Source organism: Agelaius phoeniceus, chromosome 3 (assembly GCF_051311805.1).
Source record: "Agelaius phoeniceus isolate bAgePho1 chromosome 3, bAgePho1.hap1, whole genome shotgun sequence".
Taxonomy (NCBI): Eukaryota; Metazoa; Chordata; class Aves; order Passeriformes; family Icteridae; genus Agelaius; species Agelaius phoeniceus.
In genome coordinates this window covers 68401740-68421501 of record NC_135267.1, presented here as the reverse complement: position 1 = coordinate 68421501, position 19762 = coordinate 68401740, and the positions used below count along the sequence as shown (strand labels likewise).

Below are 19762 nucleotides of genomic sequence, written 5' to 3'. Positions count from 1 at the left end.
GCTAACATAAGAACCATCAATGCAAACTCTGACTTCCATGGCCAACTACAAACTTCCCCAATTCAAAACTATTTTTCTTTCCAGAATTAAGGCAGTAAAGCAAGTCTGTTTCCTCCTCAAAGAAACTGCAATGCATGCAAGAGAACACAAAAGAACATTCCATGAGTTTATACTTTCTTTAAACTGTTTTTGTGGTTCACTAATAAGTGCAGCTTCAGGAGTTTGAGCACATTAGTGCTCATTACCATCACTCTGTTTTAAGTGTCTATAAACACAGTGAAGGAAGGAAAGTGAAAGAATGCTTACTACTCTCCTCTTCCTTGTTCTTGCCTCCCACCTCCTTTCCCAGCTGAGCAGGAACATTTGCCAAACCACAGCTATGACTGGCACAGTATTACAAGGCTCTGTGCAATAGGACCAAATGCAACATACAGGTTTGCACTAAGGAATCCCACTGCTCACGTGGCATCAGGAACTAAAGGTTCCCCATTCTGCAATCCGTGAACCATTCATTGGCCACTAAAGCAAACAAAAGAGAATCATTGAAAATAGGAGAGATGCCTTGCCTGACCCTGTGCAGTCGGAGATGAGGAGTGCAAACAGGCTAGAACAGAAGTGAAGAATGGGTGTTTGGAGAAAGTATAAAGCATACTTATGATGTTATTTATAGAGTATGAGTAAGGAAATATTCTTAACCAGGGCCATATTACACATTATATTTAGCTGAACAGCTAAACCTGTCATTTTTATCTCAGATTTAACTATATATTTAAATTGGTGTGCATTTCTTATTTTCTTTGATGTTGACCACATTTACAAAGGAATTGCCTGAGACCACCACATTTATTTCTCATAACCATTAGACCTCAAGCTTGGATGTGGATCCAGAGGAGCCTGTATGAAAATTTTCTGTTTCCAGGCTTTGCGAGCCAAAACAATCATGTTGCAAGAGCATCAGCCATTCAACTGATCTGCCTTCAGTTTCATAATTATTTTGTGCTTGTGGCATGGTAATGATGCTGTCAGAGTGCAAGAAGAGGTTCTCTGGTCATCCTTCTCATACAATGCAAGCATTACCTCTGAATAAAATAAAAATGTGGATGTAAAATTTCAGTTAAAATAATCAGAGAGCTTAACAGATGGATAAAATTTGCTTGAGCAAATCAACCCTCTTGCATTCTGAGCTCCTTTGTATTAAAAATATTTTTGTCTTGAGACTAAGTAAGCTAAAGAAACATTTCTGAAGCTGACTATACAGATTTCAAGCTGTGCTGTCTGTATAAAGCAGCAGTTTTAACATCTACTCGTGCCACAAATACAACTTTTTCCACTTACAGTAGAGGCTTTGGTGAGCAAATTCTACAAAGGTGCTGAAGATAGCTGCAGAAAGGAGCAAGAAATACTTTTCAATAGGAATAGGTGCCACTTATCACTTGTCTGCTCCCCCAGAACTATTCCTGTCTCTCACAAGCTCATTTTAAGCAGAATACATTAAAAAGTATGCTTTTCTAGCTTAAATCGGGAAAGTTTTGCCCAGCAACCTCTGCTTCTCTCACCCCACTTTTTCTTTTCCCAGCTATCACTCCCTCCCACATGCTTCCCTTTCATTTTGAGAGTCTCAAGCCCAGCACACAGTTCTGCAGTAGCAGGCTTCCCTGCTGAGGGAAACAGGGGAAGAAAGACTCTAAAATGCTGCTCCTCAAAGACAGGAAAATATGAGTTTCTATGCCTGGGCTGGATGGAGGCTCTGCTGGGCAACAGCTGCACACAGTTGGGCAGACCTGTTTTCACACTTCCCTGTGTGAAAGTTTCCATGTTGCTGAGTATCAGTGTTTTGTTGGACATGGTGCACAGGTTTCTGGGAAAATCCCTGCCCTTGCAAGAGTGCAAAGAACCATAACCCTGTTCCCGATGCTGCTATTAATCAGGCATATGACACCAAAGGCACATAACCTCTCTGTGCCCTTTTAATAAAATAAGTGTTAATAATTATCTTTTTCTTTGACATGCCAGATGAAAACTAAGGCATGAGGATAGAAAAAACAGAGTTGTACTCTCCAGTCAGTAGCAATTGAGGGAAGAGGAAGCAAGAAGGACACTTAGTAGCTTCTTTTACAGATGATGGAAAAATTTCTTTGTTTAGGACATTTGAGAAGAAAATTTCAGGCTTGCCTTTTTTGCCTTTTTTTTTTTTTTTTTGTAAATAATAAATTTATCATTGATACAATAATTCCAAACAAACAAGCCTAACTATGCAGCAGGGTAGTACAAAGAAATTCAACATACAGGCACAGCTCTGATCTTGGGGACAGCTGAGTCCATGCCTCTCCTCCCATCCCCAAGTTTTGTAACCCTCATTAAAATCTTTCTGAATCTCAAGTCCCTCTTGCATGGAGAGTGAGCAGGACATCACTCCATCACTAAAGCCACAGCACGTTTAGAAAGAGGGAGAAAAGTGCATCAGCCCACTGGGAGCCCTACCAGATAAAAGCCACTGGATCCTTCACTGGTGCTCCACGCTCTGTCACTGGCATGACTGCAGTATCCTTGAGCCAGCAGAGCGAAGAGGGGAGTGGCAGTGCCACAAGCACCTCAGTGAACTTACTGCACACAGCTAACTGAACACCTCAGCACAGTAATAATAAGATCCAGTTACTGCCAGCCTCAGCTGTATTTGAGCTGGGGTCAGAAGGTGAAAGATACTATATGCTATTTAAAAGCCTTTCAGCTTCTAAAATTCATAACCAAAGAGTTGCAGAGGAAAAAGAACTGAAGCTGTCAGCTGTTTCCATGTAGCATAGTGCAAAAAACAGACAACTGCTGAGCTATAAAGAATCACAGAGCTTTGCCAAAATTTGCTTCATTGATTAGATGAGAGAAGTATCAGATTCAAAACTAGACAGGGAAAATGCAACAGGCCTAATGAAGTAAGGCTGTTCATCAGAAAATTAAATAACCCATGCTGAATTTGACTGACTCCCCAGAAAAATATAATTGAAAATATCATTGATGATATAAAGTAATAGGTTTTGCTTATTAATAGTGAGGCAAGGTAGAGAGCTCGCAGTTAGACAATGAAGCATTTTCTATTTCAGCTTTCATTTAATCACACTTCTGAAAATCTCTACTTTGCAAAAACAATCCTCCCCCCCCAAAAAAAGGCCCCAAACTAAACCAACCCCTCCGCACACAAAAACACCACAAAGCCTCAGATAAACAGGTGGTAAGGTTTAGGCTCCACTGTTTTGTTATTCATTCTAATTTTCTTATTGTGCTATCTCCCAACAGGCAACACAAAAGAAATCTGCACATTTGTATGGGGAGTTCTGCTAGGAAAAGAACAATCAGCTGCAGACATGAAAGGAACTGAGAAGTCAGCAATTTCACAGCCTTTGCCTTGCAATATCTGCCTCAACATTTCAGATCGTATCAAAGCTGTTGTCGCGCACCATTTCCATGGAACTGCAAGAGTTAGGGAGAAACAAACATGGCACCAAATCCACCCATCTAGCAGGGATAGATACCCCCCCAGTGCTCTTCTTCCAGGGCCTTATGCAGTCATTATATTATGCATGCTAAGCACTGATCTTTCAGTGACCCACTGACATGAAGTGATGACCTTTCTATTTTAAAATCTTGCTATGTAACTTCCCAGCTCCTCTCTCCTGTCCCCATCCTTCTCCCCCTTCTCTTTCGAAGCCTGGTCATCAACAAGTGTTTCTCATAACAACTACCATGACAACTCAGATCCTTCCCCCCAAACTTCAAGTATTTCTTTGTGCTTAAGTTAGGGGTTCTGCCATCATAGACACATAAGAAGCCTGAGAGAGTCTTTGGAGATACCACTGTCTCTCCCTGCTGACTTCAGAGGGAACCTTTGAAACAAGGAGTAAAGGTCTTACAGACAAGCCATGTGCAGTCTAAGTCTTGTGTAACTTGTTCTAATCAAGACACTTGTCTGTCCACTGCTCCCCCTATAGTTCTCTCCTATTTAACATCCTCTTCTTGGCACTGTATTGCCCAATCTGAATGCAATTTCTACCTGTAATCTCACCAAATTTGTAGAGAGGAGGTGTACCAACATCACCTCTCCAAGATCTTGCTGTGTATTTCACAGCATCCCAGTAGCCTTTTTCCTTACCTTTTAAAAATGCAAAAGCATGGGCTGCTTATGGGACACTTCTTCTCAGACCCATTTTTTTCTGATTTTCAGTGCAGAGATTCAGGTGGCTCTTCTCTAGATGTAGGCCAGCAAAAGAGGCAAGAGTATTTGCTCTATGATGCAAGCCACCAAAGAAAGAAAACCTGGTTGAAGGAAATAGGACCACCAGCAATTCATGATTAGGAAATCGCTATCTGCTAAACATGGTTTGGTGTTACAGAGGAACAGAGTAACAAAAGGACTGGGAAACTACCTGTAAATACAGGGACAGCAGAAGGAAAAAGAGGTTCTTAGAAGATAAGAGAACAAAAAATAAGACTGAACAAAAAGACAGCATTAAGTATGGTCAATATTGATGTAATCTCCTCTGAATTGCCATGAGATAAACAGAGGCATAAAGATTTATCAATTACTGTCAACATCCACAAAATTACTGTCTTCTGAAATCCAACCCAAAATTGTGTATTGTAAGATAATTCTCAAACTCTTTCTGAAACAACATCATAAGGCTTCCCATGCCCCAACCCCTTCAGGACTCATGCCCATTTCAACACAAGACACTGCCATGAAGGAAAAGCATAAAACTTCATAATCTGGATAGAATAAAAAACAACCAAAACTCACAACATTCAGAGAAGTAATGCAAGCTCTAATCTGCACAAGAATTTCCAAATCTTGGGATATTTTACAAGGTAAAAAGACACGTAACTGGAATTTGTATTTCAAAAGCAAGCTTTGCAATCAGGGCTAAAACAACATGTGAAGATCTTTGAGAAAATCAAAGTATCCTCCAAATGAATCTGCCATTACATTCAAAGGCCAAGCAATGACAGAAGCCTCACAATAGTCTCCAGCAGTAACTAAGCAAAAGCTAAGAAACATTCACTTATTCTAACAACTTTGTTGTATGTATTTCAGAATCATCTATTAGTAAACTACAAGAAGAATTGTAAGGAGCAAGTCCTCTCCCAGAAATACTGAGGACATTTCACATCAGGAAAAAAAAAAAGAAAAAGAAATAAAAAAGTGGAAATAATAAATCAAACCTCCTTGACTAGCAACTGTTAATCCAGGCACCAGGAGCTCATCTCCCAGAACTGTCACTTGCTAGCAGTTAGTAACCTTGTAAGAGTACAATGTTATGCTGGCATCCTCTCTCTGGGGCAGCTACATTAAACTGAACCAACCATCCACTTGATCAGCAGAAGTTTTTAAAATAAACACTCTCAGGGGTGCTGAAACATGCTATTTACTCATGGCAGAGACGTACTGCTTCTTCACTCAACTAGCACAGGCACTATGATCTCCATCCCGGTCTCCTGATGACTTCTACTCTGAATCATTAAGTATGATAAGTAGCAAGCCTTGGCAAGCATCCAAATGTCTATTTCCAAAGCATTAGTACTCAGAAACCGTAACACAAACCTAATCACTGTGCTTCCATGCTTACAAACAAAGCCGAACATCCATTTTCAACACAACAGGGCCTGCTCCCCCCAGTGCAGCTCTAAAGAGCAAGAGAGTAAAATAAATTTCACTGAAATAATTGCTCTCCACTTCCTATCCACCCGTCCAGTCTCCAAACATCCTCTAACCCAGATTCTAAAACAAAGAAAAACAAATGCCTCATTATATAAACACAAGTTATGTTTGAAAATCTACTTGCCTGCTCACCAATAACGATGAGGAAACCTTTCTTTGTGGAAAAAAAAAAAAATCATGCCATCACTTTCCACAGCTTTCACTTGAAAATTAAAAAAAAAAAAAAAAAAAAAAAAAAAAAAAAAAAAAAAAAAAAAAAAAAAAAAGAAAAAGCCCAAACTATAAGCTAAAAGCTTGAGGAGCCAGTGCTGTGCCAGTAAGACTTGGTCTTTCAGGCAAGCATGTCTGCTGCCCAGGGAAAGGCAGTGGCAGCCTATCCTATCTTGGTGCTCCCTTCTAAGTTAATGTCAACAGGCTACAGACAACTGACATTCCCAAAAAGGGCTGATTCTACTTGTATCACATCTGTAATAAACTGTAATGGCCTGGAAATGGCTCTCTCCCCTCACTGATGAGACGGGACAAGCAGACAAATAGCTGAGAGGACCATGAATCTTATAGCAAGATTTGAAGAGGAACTTAATTCTTGCCAATTTCAAAAGGATTCTTGTTTTTCCCTGCCCCCATGGTATGAATAAACAGCACCCAGACCATTGCAAGCCCTAGCTTCAAAACTTACTGGTCCAAGGAAAAAAACCAAATACAGCATAGAAGGGGGATAGGAGGACCTCCCCTTGCACCCCAGTTCTCAGGAGAGACAACCCAAATAGAAATATTCTCAGAAGTTATCATCTGCCTCACATAACAATGCAGTAGGTGATTTTTCTAAGTGTGTTTCATACACACCCACATGAGCACACAGAGTGGCTACTGACCTCCTTGGCTGTACCTGTAACAGAGGAAACACAAGGGTTTCTCTCACATCACTGCAATTTAAAACAGAGCTCACAGGGGGTCAGCAGCAGGTGCAAAGTCACAACTTAAAAAAAAAAAAAACTTACAACAGCCTTGTTTGTCCAGTCCAAGATGAAAACAAACTCTTACATCTTACCTGAAACCTGTTTTGCAGAGAGGGACAGCTATGAAAACAAAATATCCAGGTGTTCTTGAATAGGTTACAGGAGCCAGAAGCTCAATGAGCAACTACTTGTACATGAAACTAAGAAAACCACCCTGAAAGAAGGGCTTCCTTATGTGCTCAAAAATTATGTCCAAAACATGTGGTGATTATCATACAAAATACACTCGAGCAATGTCAGCAATCCCAGATTTTTCCTAGACACAAGGGACAGCAGACACACTTTCTATTAATATACAAATTTAAATGATGGGAGAGAAAGGACCAATTACCATCTGGAAACTGAGTGAAAAAAGGATACCTGCTCAACCATTTTACAGAATGCTCCTGTCAAAAATCGTATCAAATTCAATTCCCTCTGTTATACCTTCATCATATGTTCTACAAACTTTGCTAAAAGGCCCCTGTGCTTAAATAACAAACAAAGAAATTCAACTTACTGTCACTGGTGATTCTGACATATGCTACTGATTTCAAAACAGTTTTTATCAGGCATCAGTGCAGCAGAGCTAGCAGAGATGTTAATTAATCTCCAACCTCTTATTAGAAGTAAGGGGGAGAAAAATTAGAGAGCCTTTATTTTCCCCACAGAGCATGAAGTGTTGTAGCTTCTGTCGGAGTTATTTTGCTACAGAGTCTCTCATTCTAGCACCCTTGAATGTTTATCAGTCTTTGTAAAACCCCAAGCAAAAGCAACCTTCCTTCTCCCTAATTTGGTGTGAAAATATGAGAATCACTGCAACAACCACTTTTTTCCTTGTAACAGTCAATCCCTTTTGGCTGACTACTCTCCAACAGAGAACTTGCCATTCACTAAGGATGATCAAGGACTGCATTTTCACAAATCAAGTCTACGCAGCACCACGGGAAACAAGAAATAAATTATTTGGTAACTCCTGTGGACATGAAGTCTTCTAGATGAAGACACATCTAAAAATTGAAGCCCTCTGATGAGACTCTGGAAACCAAATATAATAACTCCTGAAGTAAAACTGAACAGAGACTGTGATAGCCAACAGTGGTGATGCCCTTGAAAGAAAAGCAGCTGGACCATTGCCTCAGTCTATAAAGGAGCTTCCTCCCAACACTATCTGCCTTATCTCTTTGACACAGCCAAAACCTGTACACAACAGAAGGGTTTATCAAAAGCATCTTTTTCCTCTCAGTATTTCTGTGGCTATGACCACCACACTATCTATCTCAGACTATCCTACTCTCTCACACATTCATCTTCAAAACGTCATTTGGATAGAAGGGGGTTAGAGAGAATTTCTACACAATTTGTTCAATGTCACATGAAGTCTGTCAGGGCAGAGAACTGAAGCCTCTCTCATCTCCTCAGGCCCAAGTGAAATATCCCATTTAACCAGCAGACTTGTTTTTACACAGGTGGATATACCACACTGCAATATAACCTGAAAGTAAACCAAATAAATAAATTTTTTGAAAAAGCTGTAGTAATATTCCCTCTCATCAGGGACTGAATTAATCCTTTAAATCCCTTGTCAAATTACGAAGTGGACAATAAGAAAAAGAAACATCTACACAGACACCCATATGCAATTCCAGATTCCCAGACTGGAGTCTGACTTTGAAAGCAGAAAATACATTCCTGAATAAATGCTATTCAATTTTCCAAATATATTTAGTATATTATCACAACACATTCACACAAGCATTTTTTGCTATGACTTCACTGTACAGAGTGTTTTAGCCAGCCAGCCAGCACAATGTAATCCAGAGGCCACTCAATCTTTTTTGAAAGGAAGAGGCTTGAGTTTTATGACCTTGGTTATAAAATTAGATGCATTCTGGTTCTCCACAGAGTATTTCCCGACATCACCTTGTGTTAGGCAAAGCTTTGTTAATCTTGCCATCAGACAAGCTGTGAGTGATGAGCAGTCTTTTAACAAAAGGTCCTTGGAGATGAGGCTCCTCTTTTGTCTTCCAAAGAAGCTCACTTATAACTTGAGACTTTAGTAACCTAAATGGAAGTCCAGACTTATTTTATCTAAAAGATAATATGTATGGCTTTCACAACAGCAAAACGAGGAAGTTCAAAGAGGACAGAAGAGCTAATTAAGAAAGATACAGCTACATACAGACTTGTGATTTAGGTTCAGACCATCTCTTTTCAAGGCTTTTAGGAAGCAGATTCCAAACTGACCTTTCAGTTCCCTACAATGTTAATGAACTTTGAAATGTAATTAATTCCATGTGTATTGCAACTAAATAATCCTGTGAGAAGTCAGACCAAAATGAAAATGCTTTAGAGTACAGAAGAGCTGTCTCCTTTGAGAACAATAGGAGGAAAAAAAAGTTAATAAGAACCTAACCCAGCCCTTTTTAAAAGCTTAGGCACCTCAGAAAGGCATATTGTGTCACCACAGACCTGACTATCTTGCCTTGAGTGTGTTTCTCCTACTCACACACCGGAAGGGCCTTCAAAACTGTAAAGGATTCCTGATCCATGCACGTGTGCACATGCAAAACAAAACTGAACGAGACAATCCTTTCTGGCCATCCTTTCCTCTCATGCCAAAGGAAGCATGCTGTCTACCTGCAAAAATAAAGTATGGTAATGCTTCTACTTTTTAGAAAAGTTTGCCCTGAAGAATTCTGCGCTTTACATCATTCTATATATAAATGCACTATTACCAGAATAAAAATCCCAACCAATTCCCCTGAAAAAACCCTAAAAATCCTTCCGTTGTCCCTCCCTTCTACAGCTTATAAAAATTTGCACACAAAACACTGACACTTAGTTTAACTCTTTTCTTTAGATAGTCGGGTTTTCTTTTTTGTCCCTCTCTTAATAGGTTAACAGGAAAAAATCAGATAGGTCAGGAAAAAAGAAAACAAAAGCAAACCAAACAAACAAGAAAATCCAACCACAACACCCTACCAAAATACAGCCAATTCATACTAGCTTGATTTAAATAAAAAGTTACCCTTGCTGCATAGTTTTTAATATTTTGAAGATTTTTGTAACAAACTCCCCAAATGCTCAGATTTCTTTCAGCATCTTTTATGGTTATATTCCCCAAAATAAACACAACTGTTGCTCTGACAACTTTAAAGCTACCAAGCCCATCTTGGCCAAAATACCTGAGAACTTCCAATGTCATGAAGAGGGAGAGCAACACAGAAATTGTTTGAGGAACACAAGTGGACACTTAAGACTTTTGCCTTGTATAGGAAACCACAGGAAAGGCAACTTTCACATGCAATTAAACCAGTGTACTTGTACAGGCTCCTGGCAAGTTCAACAGGGAAAATTGACATGAACAAGTTTGCACAGCAAATACTGAAGATACAAAGGCTTTATGTTTTTATTGGCCATTAGAGGGTTGCTACCAGCCCTTGGAAATTCTCATTTCTGTAATTTGAAGCGTGTATATCTCACAAAGTCAAAGCAGAGGAGAATAAAGCAATGTAAAACCACTGCAGTTGCAGGGGAGTGGAGTCCCTGCTGCATTCCCCAAAAGCCACTGGGCTGTCCAAGATTTACGATTTGTGTCTTACTCATCTAAGGGAAGACTCTTCTCACTTCCTTCCACTGCTGGAGATGGTTTTCAATTAGTGAGCCAGGGTTACCTTGGCAGAACCAACAAGAAAGACCTCATTTGTGCAAATCCCAATACTGCAGCTCATTACTGGAAAGCCTGGCAGTTTTTAAACCTTCCTGGTTTTTGGAGATCATTTTTGGTCCAGAGCTGGTATGCACCCCCACACAGCAAATTTAAGCCTACTGGCAACAGATACACTTTTAAGTATCTTCCACAGATTCTTCAGAAACAACCCACATATGCCTATGCCCTCCCCAATAATTTCATGCTGAAAAACAGGGTCCCTCCCGATGGGATGACTGCAGTGTGAAACTTGAGCCCTGTCACTGCAAGCCACATCCACAACAGCCAGCAGAAGCATCAGCTTTCCACAGACCTTCTGTACTCTGAATTACTGTGAGCTTGAAGTCAGAACAGGATAAATAACAAAACACAGCCTCATATCTACTACTCTACTCACATTTGCTCAGGATGACTCTGCTACAAAAGAAATGGCCATGTCAAGTGGAAATACTGAATACAGCTATTGCCTACCCTAAAAACTGCCATAATGTTTTTCCAAGATTCTCTCCAATCAGTATGGCAAGCAAAAGAAAAAGAGGCATATTTGGACAAGATACCAGAGAAGCCAGTCTGGGAGAGAAAAAAAAAAAATTACTAATAGTCTGAATATTCTGAAAACACATTCATCTTCCCCACCTCCAAAAGAAAGTTAATAGAACTAGCAAATGTTCACACTACATTCCTTTGAAAATAAACGTATACCTCCTCCACAGCATATGATGCAGGCCTAATAAAAAAATTAAAGTTTTTCAAACCATGTGTTTTCACACTTGATTTTCTTTTATACACACACCTGCCTGATGCAGGTGTGATTTCTGTCCAGACCACTATTGAAGTTTGGTGTTGTTGCTCAGGAACTTCCTTTCAAGTTCTGAGGTAAAAAAAATCAAGCATTCCCCTCACAATAACATAACTAAACATCAGCAATGCACTGAAACTTGCAAATGCAAACAAAAACTCTGAAGCCAGACAAGATGACCCCTCCCACACTACGTAGGGCACAAACAGAAATCAATATTCCCTTTAGGCTACTCCCTGGTTTCAGTAGATTTAAATACAATGAGGGAAACTGCAAAATTCACATAACAAATATGGTTTACAAACTAATGGCTCTTTTTTTGGAGATGTGAACTTTAACACCATAATTTGTGGGTTGGAAGGACTACAAGGAAAGAGTTACTTGTACTGAATCTGTGGCTTCAAGGGGGAAAAAACTTTGTTTTGTTTTTTTTCAACGTCATGAAACTTCCCTCTGCTGTATAAGACACACATTTACATGTACAGCTTTGGTAGGCAGCAGGATGGGATGCCCAATACCTATTCCACCAAGCAGTTCTGTTAGCTCCCTGGAAGCCAATAAGCCTTCTAGTTAGAAAAAAAATATTGTTCCTAATTTGAAAGCTTTCCGAGCTGGATACCTCAAGGAGTATGCACCACTCTAAAAAATTAAAACATAAAATGTTCAGTAATGTCACCCACGTGGATCAACTTTGACAACCCAAATGAAACTGCAGACCAAGGAAGTATACAGTAACTCCATAAAGCTGCATGCAAACAGACACCTCAGCACCCAAAGTACATCCCACCTGTCTGCAGAGGCAGCAGCACCATCTGCTTAGTGGGTGCCAGGACTCCAGCCAGCCATGAGGACTCTGCTGCCCTCTCAGCCACTAGCCTGGTGCAGGATGTTAGCCAAGCCTGCACCTCCTTAACATCCCAGGGCACTCAGGCACAGAAAGGAAATTCCTACACTAATTCATGTAACAAGTGCAGAAGTTCATTAGCAGAGATTAAAAGATCTGTCTGCTTTCTCCTGCGAGAATCCCACACATCAAAAGAACCCCAAAACATTTTCAGTAAGACTACACTCCATCCCCAGGGGCTCATCACGTTCAGGCACACACAACAAAGGCTTTTCTGCACTTGCTGAGCTGAGCACCTCACAAAAATTATCCTGACCCATTCTCCAAGATGCAGTGGTTTCCAAGCCTTTCATCTGCAGGCCTCAGAAGATTTTCCAGCAGACATGCAACTACTGGCTAGAGTGGTTAGGGTAATAGATCCTAGGGGTTTTTCCCCCCATTCCTTAAAAGCAGTGAAAAGGCCACAAGCTGAGTAAGCCTGCATTTCTTGCAGTCTATTTTCACCCAACCTAAGCAATATTTAGCCTTGAAGAAGATGAGAATTTAAAAATTGACAAAAACTTTTGTCTGAAACCAGAGATTGTGTTTAATCCCACTAAAGTATCAATCAATTGCAAACAAAATCTTCTACCAGCGTGAGCTGTGCCTCTTTAGCCCAGAAAAGAGAAGACTGAGAGGTGATCTCATTAATGCATATAAATATCTCAAAGGTGGGTGCCAAGAGGATGGTGCCAGACTTTTCCATGATGCCCAGCAAGAGGACAAGGAGCAATGGCCATAAACTAAACCACAAGAAGTGGCAGAGCACTGGAACAGGCTGCCCAGAGAGACTGTGGAGTCTCCTTGTCTGCAGACATTCAAAACCCACCTGGATATGTTCCTGTGTTCACCTGCTCTAGGTGACCCTGCCTTGGGATGGGAGGTAGACGAGATGGTCTCCAGAGATGCCTTCCAAACCTAGCAATTCTGTGATTCTATGGCAGAAAAATTGTCAGTTTCCTCTTCAGTGGAGGAATTTCTTCCTAATTGTAATATTAAAGGAAAAAAAGTCATTAAAACTCAAGCCAAAATTGTTGTTGTGTTCGTGAAGTAATATCCAAAACATTTTTCTTCTCCTTTTTTCACTTGAATTTTCACTGACTTTTTACAGCAGATTTACAGAATAACATTTTCTGGAAGTGACTTCTGTTCTTCTGGTCCTATTTCCCCAAGAAAACAGGAAAAATTGACTTGGGCTGCTCAGAGGCTGGTCCAGCTGAGTTCTGAATATTTACAAGAACATCCCAACCTCCCTGGGTAGCCCGTTCCAACACCTGACTTCTCTCACGCTGAAATCTTTTTTTCCTGATATCTCATTGGAATTTCTCTTGTTGCAACTTGTGTTTGTTATCTCTTGTCCTGCCGCCTCTCCATACTCTCTCACTAGTTAACTGAAGACAAGGGATAGTTTTCCCATAAGGAAAAGCAACACACACTCTAAGGGCTGTATTCTTAAAATATTCAGAAAGTATGGACACATAGAAAAGGATCTGCAGCTTATTTTTCTGAAATACATGAACAGTATTTTAGTTTGTAACCTAACATTGTCTCTTACAGCTTGTACCTCTGCAGCATGTACCACCAAAGCCTCACCTCCACACACAAGTAAAGCAGACCAGCCAATGTGGCAAAAACTCACACCACAAATTATTCTGTAGTAATCCTCCTGTATTGAGAAACGCTCGGTATTTGTTCCCTATTTCATATCACAGAATGGAACTACATGGTCTTTAAGGTCCCTTCCAATCTAAACCAATCTCGCCGCTATGAGCAGGACCCACCTTCCACTAGACCAGGCTGATCAAATCCCCATCCAGCCTGGCCTTGAACAATACCAAGGATGGGGCATCCACAGCTTCTCTGGGCAACCTGTTCTGGTGCCTCAGTACTTTCATAGTGAAGAATTTCTTCCTAACAGCTAAACGAAATCTGCCCTCTTTCAGTTCAAAGTCATTGGTCCTGCCACGACCTGAATTAGTCCTGCCAGCCTAAGGTACTTACTCGACCTCACGATAAACTCTTTTTCACATAACTCTGCTGAGCAGGGAAGCAACATCTAGCGATGTGGACGCTGGCTACAAAGAAAAACCACGTGAAAACTTGGGGTCAGCATTAGGGTGAGAACTGCAGGCCATAGCGTGGGGCTTACACCCGCTCCACCGGGGCACCTCCTTCGGGGTTCCGCAGGCAACCAGGTTGGCAAAGCACCCGGGTGAGCTCGAGTGTTCGAGCGCTGCTGCACTGACCCTGCTAAGCACACCCTTCTCTCCAGTCTCCAACCTCCTGCACAAGGATGGATGCTTGGTTCACAAAGTGCATCTGGAGTTTTTGGTTTTGTTGGGGGTTTTTGTTTTTTGGGGTTTTTTTTGAACAGCATCATCTGCTGTGGGCCATCGGCACACCGCTTGTCCTCTCCGGGGCACAGCGCTCGGCGGGGAGGCGCTGACAGCTCAGGGCGGCTGTGCCCGAGCTCCCCCGGTGCGCGACCCGCGGGCAGCGAGCGCTGCCCTGCGCTCCGCCCCGCCTCGGACCGACCTGGCGGCCGGAGGAGCCGGCACACCGCGCTCTGCCACGGCCACCGGGCACACAAAGAGCCGCCCGCGGGCGCACAGCGCTCCTGGGGCTGAGAAAGTCCCGAGGGGACTCCGCTTTGGCCAGCAGGAACTTGTGGCGGGGCGCGCCTCACGCTCGGTCCCGCTCCGGTGTCAGCGCTCACGGCGCCGCGTCCCGCCTGCCCAGCCCGCCCGGCAGCCCCGGCCTCTGGCCGCCCCAGCCCCGCGGCCGTGTCCCCGGTGCGGAGGGAGGGAGGCCCAGCCCACCCGCCACGGGAGGTGAGGGAGAGCCGCAACAAGTCCCCGCCGCCGCCGGCCGCCCTTACCCAGACAGTGCCGCAGGGCCAGCAGAAAGTGCGGGGGGCCCCCGTTGAGCTGGTAGAAGAGGGAGCCCAAACAGAAGAGCAGCAGTGTGGCCATGCAGAAGATGTAGTCGCGCAGCGAGAGGAAGGGCAGCAGAGAGAGGGGCCGCCGCCTCATCAAGCCCCCGCCCTGGCCCGGGCCCCCTCCCGCCGCCGCCGCCGCCGCCACCGCCGCCACGGGGGGCCAGGGCGCCGGGCATTCCCCGCCGCCGGGCTGCTGCTTCTTCTTCATCCTCCCCTTCGCCGCCGCCGGCTCACGCAGCCCGCCGGGGGAAGCGCATCCTCCATCCGCCTGCCCGGCTCCGGCTGCCCGCGGCCGGGAAAGTTCCCGGGAGCTCAGGGGATCCGTCCCGTCCCCATCGCCGGCTGTCCCCGGCTCCGAGTCAGGCGAGAGTCCCCGGCGCTCCTACGGCGGCGGCTGCTGCTGCTGCTGCTGCTGCTGCTACGGAACGCCGCTAAGGGGAGGGGAAGGAGGTGGTCACCATCCCGCTCCCTGGGGCTCCTCTCCTCCTTCTCCTCCTCCGCCGCCGCTCTCGCTCCCTCTCTCCGCTCGGCCTCTCGCCCCGGTGTCAAGTTACAGCCAGCGCTCCGCCGCCGGCCGCCTGCAACTCGCGGCCGACTTATGCGCGCCGCCCGGCCCCGCCGCCCCCCGCCCGGCCCGGCCCCGGAGCCCGCCCACCCCGGCCCGCCCCGGCCTCCGGTCCCGCCATGCGCCCGCCGCCTCTGCGCCAGCGACCCCTGCGGGCGCCGCCGCCGCCCGGCCCCGCCGGCACAACGCACCTGCCCCGGGCCGCCGCGCCCGCACATCGCCGGTGCCGAGCACGGTCCAACGCGGCGAGAAGGTCCGCTGCCTTAACATGGTGTAACATCGTTTGTGGGGGACGAAAGGGACCATCGCTCTTCTCCTTGCAGCCTTGCTGGGGCGATTGAAGCAGAGCTGTTGCCTACTGGGGACAAGGCGTTAGACAAGTACAGAAATTACAAAATTAAGATTGCACACAGAACCTTAATTTGACCCCATTGTACATATGGCTTATGATACAGTCTCTAATTACTCGATCATGCTATTTTTCCTAGACAGCCCCTGGTGGGTGAATGGCATTCAATCAGCACTGAGCTGGGTAATAGCTTCATCCTCTTTATACAACATATGTCCCCAATGTGTCCTGATGGCTTATTTGGAGCTGGTTCTTGGACATTGTCTGATGTAGAAATACATTTCATTCCCCATGCAGCTGTATTGCCAGCACAGCAGTGGAGGGAGGAAAGCTTGGGGTGGTAATGCTGGTTCACCATTTTGTTTTATTGACCTGGCTGGAATTGGGGATTTCCCAAGATCCTGCTCATGGCATCATATGAGACTCTTCACTTCTAAGAAACAGAAAAATTCTATTCGCTGTGGTTTGTAAGAAAAATTGGAAATCAGAAGCCAAGTGTAACTCACCATGTAAGAAATTAAAAAGCAATCACACTTTTCCTTTTAAGGCTTAGAAAAGAAGTATTCCAGTTTAGGGGACCTGACTTAATCTTTTCACACTTAGAGCTGGAAATTTTGCTCAGGAGACTGCATTTAGATGTTTTTGCCACTTGCCCTGAAAGGCTTGGGTAAATGCTGCCTATGCTACTGACTTTGATTTTTTTTGTTGGCAACCAGCAGCAAAGGGTAAAATACAGAAATTAATCTTCCTGGTGTGGATAAGAGGACGAAGACAGAGTCTAACAATAAAGAACCATTCTTGTTGCATTCCTTGATAAAAAATACTCTCATATTGCCTGAATAAACAGACCTTCTTAGTTTGGAGAGGAATCTCCTAGTTTTAGTTACACAGTTCTACAACATCAATGCACAGATGCTCCACAGTCTTATATGAAACCTGTAGCAAAGGCAAATTGAGGTATGACATATCATTTCTGAAAAAGAGAAAGTAACAGAAAAAAAAAAAATAAGCCCACTCTGGGCTAAGCCTTTAGGGCTCCAGTTCACTTGAAAACAAAAATAGCCAACACCTTTCACCAGATAAAGTCATAAATCTAATTGCATGGTTAAACTTCTTAATTCTCATGAACATTTCTTTGAAACACTTAGGAAGTACTGGGGGCCTACTTACCATACTCTGCTTCCATTAATGTTTTAATGTTTTATACTCCTTTTAATACTTCAGTATCTACCTTGTATGGATACCAGTATCATCTTGCTTGGATGACAATATTGCAGATTTGGTTAATAGTGCTAGTTGCTGTTGCAGATGACAAACAGATAAGCTCTTACACTGAATGTTTGAGAAAAATGGATGCTTTGATGAGAAGACAGACAACACCTGTAAGGTGAATCAATAAATCTTTATTTTTCTGATTGCAAAGAATGTCTTTGATCTCTAGGCAGAGATTTAAAAAAAAAGGATGGAAAAAGAGACCAATCAATGGAACAAAATTTGAGTGGGAAGGCTGTATTGTTGAGAGCTCTTGCCATATTTCTAAGCATCAACAGATAAAAAACCCCATTTCTTGGGAGGAAGAAGAAATAGAAATCTCCGTTGTTGAAACATATGCTTAAACATGTAAATTAGCTGTAAAATTATTTACTTTCATATATGTGAACTGTCGCACCTATTATTACAACAAGAGCTCAGGCAATGTGCAGGAAAAGAAATAAAATTTACATTGTTCCATATCTTGATACACTGAAACTGTTTTTCCTATTTTTATTTTTCCCCTATCATTCATCCACTTTAAAAAAAAAGTGTGATTTTGTGTGCACAGTGTAAAGCAATTTTTTAATATATATATATCTATATCTATATAATATATATATATATCCTTAAATTATTATGTTCTGTCCACACGAAAACTCCCAAAGAATTCAAAACACAAGCTGCACAAGAAAAGAATATTATGATTTAAAAGCCAAGTATTGACACTTACTTAAGGGTAGGCCAAAGGTAAGAGTTTTCAGACAAGCTTGTTTTGACTTGCAGAGGGTATGACTTAAAATTTTAATTGTGTGATGTTCCTGTTTTGTTCAGAGGACCACTGCCTTGTAGAGTGCAGCCTTTCAGTTTATGTTTAATCTCTTTGTTCAGCATATGTCCTCAAGCTTTGTTTAAAGCTGTTTAATCCTGCTTGTTATGTGGAATTATTGACATCGTAGCAGGCTTTTCTACAGCATTTATTGTTACAGTACCTTGAGCATACAAGGAATGCCTATGAATTACATTCATGAGGTGTAGGGAATATCAACATTTTACTTATTGGGAATTGAGACAGAGAGATTAAGGTTAAATATGCCTATTCATTTTGGTTGCCAGCCTTGAGGTGACTGGGGTTTGCCTTGGTGAAATAGTTAGCATGACACAGTGCTTTGTACATTTGACATCAGATGCAGCTGTGAATGCCAACTACTACATATCAGACCCCAGGCTCCCAAACCTAACAGCAAGTGTAAAAAGAGCACTCGGTGGCCACCTGTAGTTCAAGTGATGCACCTGACATCATGTAGGAGAGCTCTGGGGCTAGCAGGCACAGAATCAATCATTTTCAGAGTGGTATTCACTGCAGCAGTCCTCATCCTCTGCTTGCCCTGACCTTGTGTTGCTGTTTTTCCTCACCCTTCTAGATCTGGTCTCAGCTCCAAGATTTTTGTCCAAATCTGTTTTCTTCCATGACCTCATCCAGACTAGGTCCAGCTTTTGCTCAGAATGAATCTCTCTTCTGGCTGCAACAGTTGCAGCAAGGAGGAGATGGTGAGCACAGAGGCACTTACCCCAGGGCTGGAAGAGGATGCTCCTCTGTACAAAGGAACAGAGAGCATAGCTGCCTAAAATTTCCAAGTGAGTCCACATTCAAACTGTGCTAGATATTCCCATATTGAATCATAATTACAAATGCATGGATTTAGAAACACGTTCAACGAGCGAGATAGAGTTCAAGGAGGTTGTATGTCTGGCAATTATTTGCAGAGAGACTCATTTGGCCAGATCAGGATGGGTTACCTATTGGCTGGTCAGATCTGCTAGGCAAAACATATTTTTCTTATTCCTAGGAACATCTGAACACCTTTTTTTACATTATTATTTTCTAAGTAAATTCTTGAAGTAATCAAAATTTCTCAGCTGTTATATTTCAGAGTTGGCAGTTGGCAAAGGCATAAATAACTAGAAAGGAATGAGATACAGACTGGGCCCTAGTTTTTACAAGATGGTAAGGATAGAAGAAATCTAGATATAAGGCTTCACTGAGTAAAGGTTCACTGGTATATAGAATGACATAATGTCATCTGGGAAGCACTCATGAAAGATTTCAGATTTCAATTCCTCCAGGACTCTGCAATTCAGAAAGGGTTCAGAGTGTAACAGAGTAATTGATGGCAACTGTGCAAGCTTTATTTTGCTTTATTCAGCAATAGTTGATAATTTGATGAAGATGAAATAAGGATGCACCATACTTTTTCATTTAATTCATATAGAATTCTTTCAAGTTTAATCTGCCTTGGCTGAACTGGAATTGCAGCTCTGTGCTGGTGGTATTCATTTCTGTCCTTTGTGGAAGGTTCAGGAATATATTTGCCTATGAAAAATATGATAGTAAATATCAGAAGACAGGGAAATGAGCTTGCGTGCCAGATTGATAAAATTTAGTGACACTCTGATGGAGCAGGTCACTGCAGAAGAGAAATTTATAATTTGTAATTGAAATGGTACTTGGAATTGCCTTAGCATGTTCTATCAATATCACTTGGAGTATGATGGATTTGTC

The 19762-nt window shown here is 42.7% G+C and overlaps 1 protein-coding gene across 1 annotated transcript in view; it reads right to left on the bottom strand.

Moving 5' to 3' along the window:
- The window catches only part of UST (uronyl 2-sulfotransferase), a 153748-nt gene extending 138092 nt beyond the window's left edge, over positions 1–15656 (bottom strand). The window contains exon 1 of the mRNA XM_054629704.2: positions 14975–15656. Within this exon, the coding sequence (XP_054485679.2) occupies positions 14975–15242 (268 nt within the window). The 5' untranslated portion in view covers positions 15243–15656. The remainder of the gene's footprint in view (positions 1–14974) is intronic.
- Positions 15657–19762: the final 4106 nt, after the last annotated feature.